Below are 682 nucleotides of genomic sequence, written 5' to 3' on the forward strand. Positions count from 1 at the left end.
AAGTGCTCAAAATGGAAAGCTATCAGGCGATCACACCTCCCGAAACCTTCCCCCCGCTTCGGAAGGTAGGGGTAGATTTAAAAATGTAAAGTTGTAATTGACTAACCCGAAAAAAACGGATGCGAAGTGACTAGGACTGAGACTGCTAGAATCAATTTTTGCATGAAAGAACACCCCGACCCAACCTAGGTTTGCTTTAGCCATTGCCATCAACACCGATTGAGGTCGGTTATCTGCTAGAAGGAGGAGCCTCTGAAACACACATCCTACCTTCGTTGTGACACTCTTTGCGATTTCCAGATTCTCGAAAATACTGAATTTCTCCCATTTTCTGTTCGCGCTTTAGGAGGGAATATAAACCTTGCTCTTTCCTTGAAGTTACTTACTTTCAAATTAGCTAAATCTGCAAGCAGGAAATTAAAGTTATTTGCGGAAAGGTTTTTTTTCCCATAATTTGTGTCAAATTTAAAATTTGGCCCCATAAGCAGTTTAGAAATAGTACTTACTTATAGTAAAAGAAGATGAAGAGTGAAATGCAGAGTGCAATGAGTGATACTGAGTATCCGGAAATGTAGACGGTGTTAACTCCTTGATGGAACTGTGGATGAAAACAAACGTGTAAATATTCAGAAGATAAAAATGAACTTGGAATGATACATCGAACCAAAAACGATAGAGTAAT

The 682-nt window shown here is 39.1% G+C and overlaps 1 protein-coding gene across 1 annotated transcript in view; it reads right to left on the reverse strand.

The window, feature by feature from the left end:
* Positions 1-682, reverse strand: part of LOC119587897 (calcitonin gene-related peptide type 1 receptor-like) — a gene marked incomplete at its 3' end in the record, with an annotated part of 193,512 nt that overhangs the window by 54,154 nt on the left and 138,676 nt on the right. The window contains 1 exon segment of the mRNA XM_037936603.1: positions 507-598. Within this exon segment, the coding sequence (XP_037792531.1) occupies positions 507-598 (92 nt within the window).

This window comes from Penaeus monodon, chromosome 23, assembly GCF_015228065.2.
Source record: "Penaeus monodon isolate SGIC_2016 chromosome 23, NSTDA_Pmon_1, whole genome shotgun sequence".
Lineage (NCBI taxonomy): Eukaryota > Metazoa > Arthropoda > Malacostraca > Decapoda > Penaeidae > Penaeus > Penaeus monodon.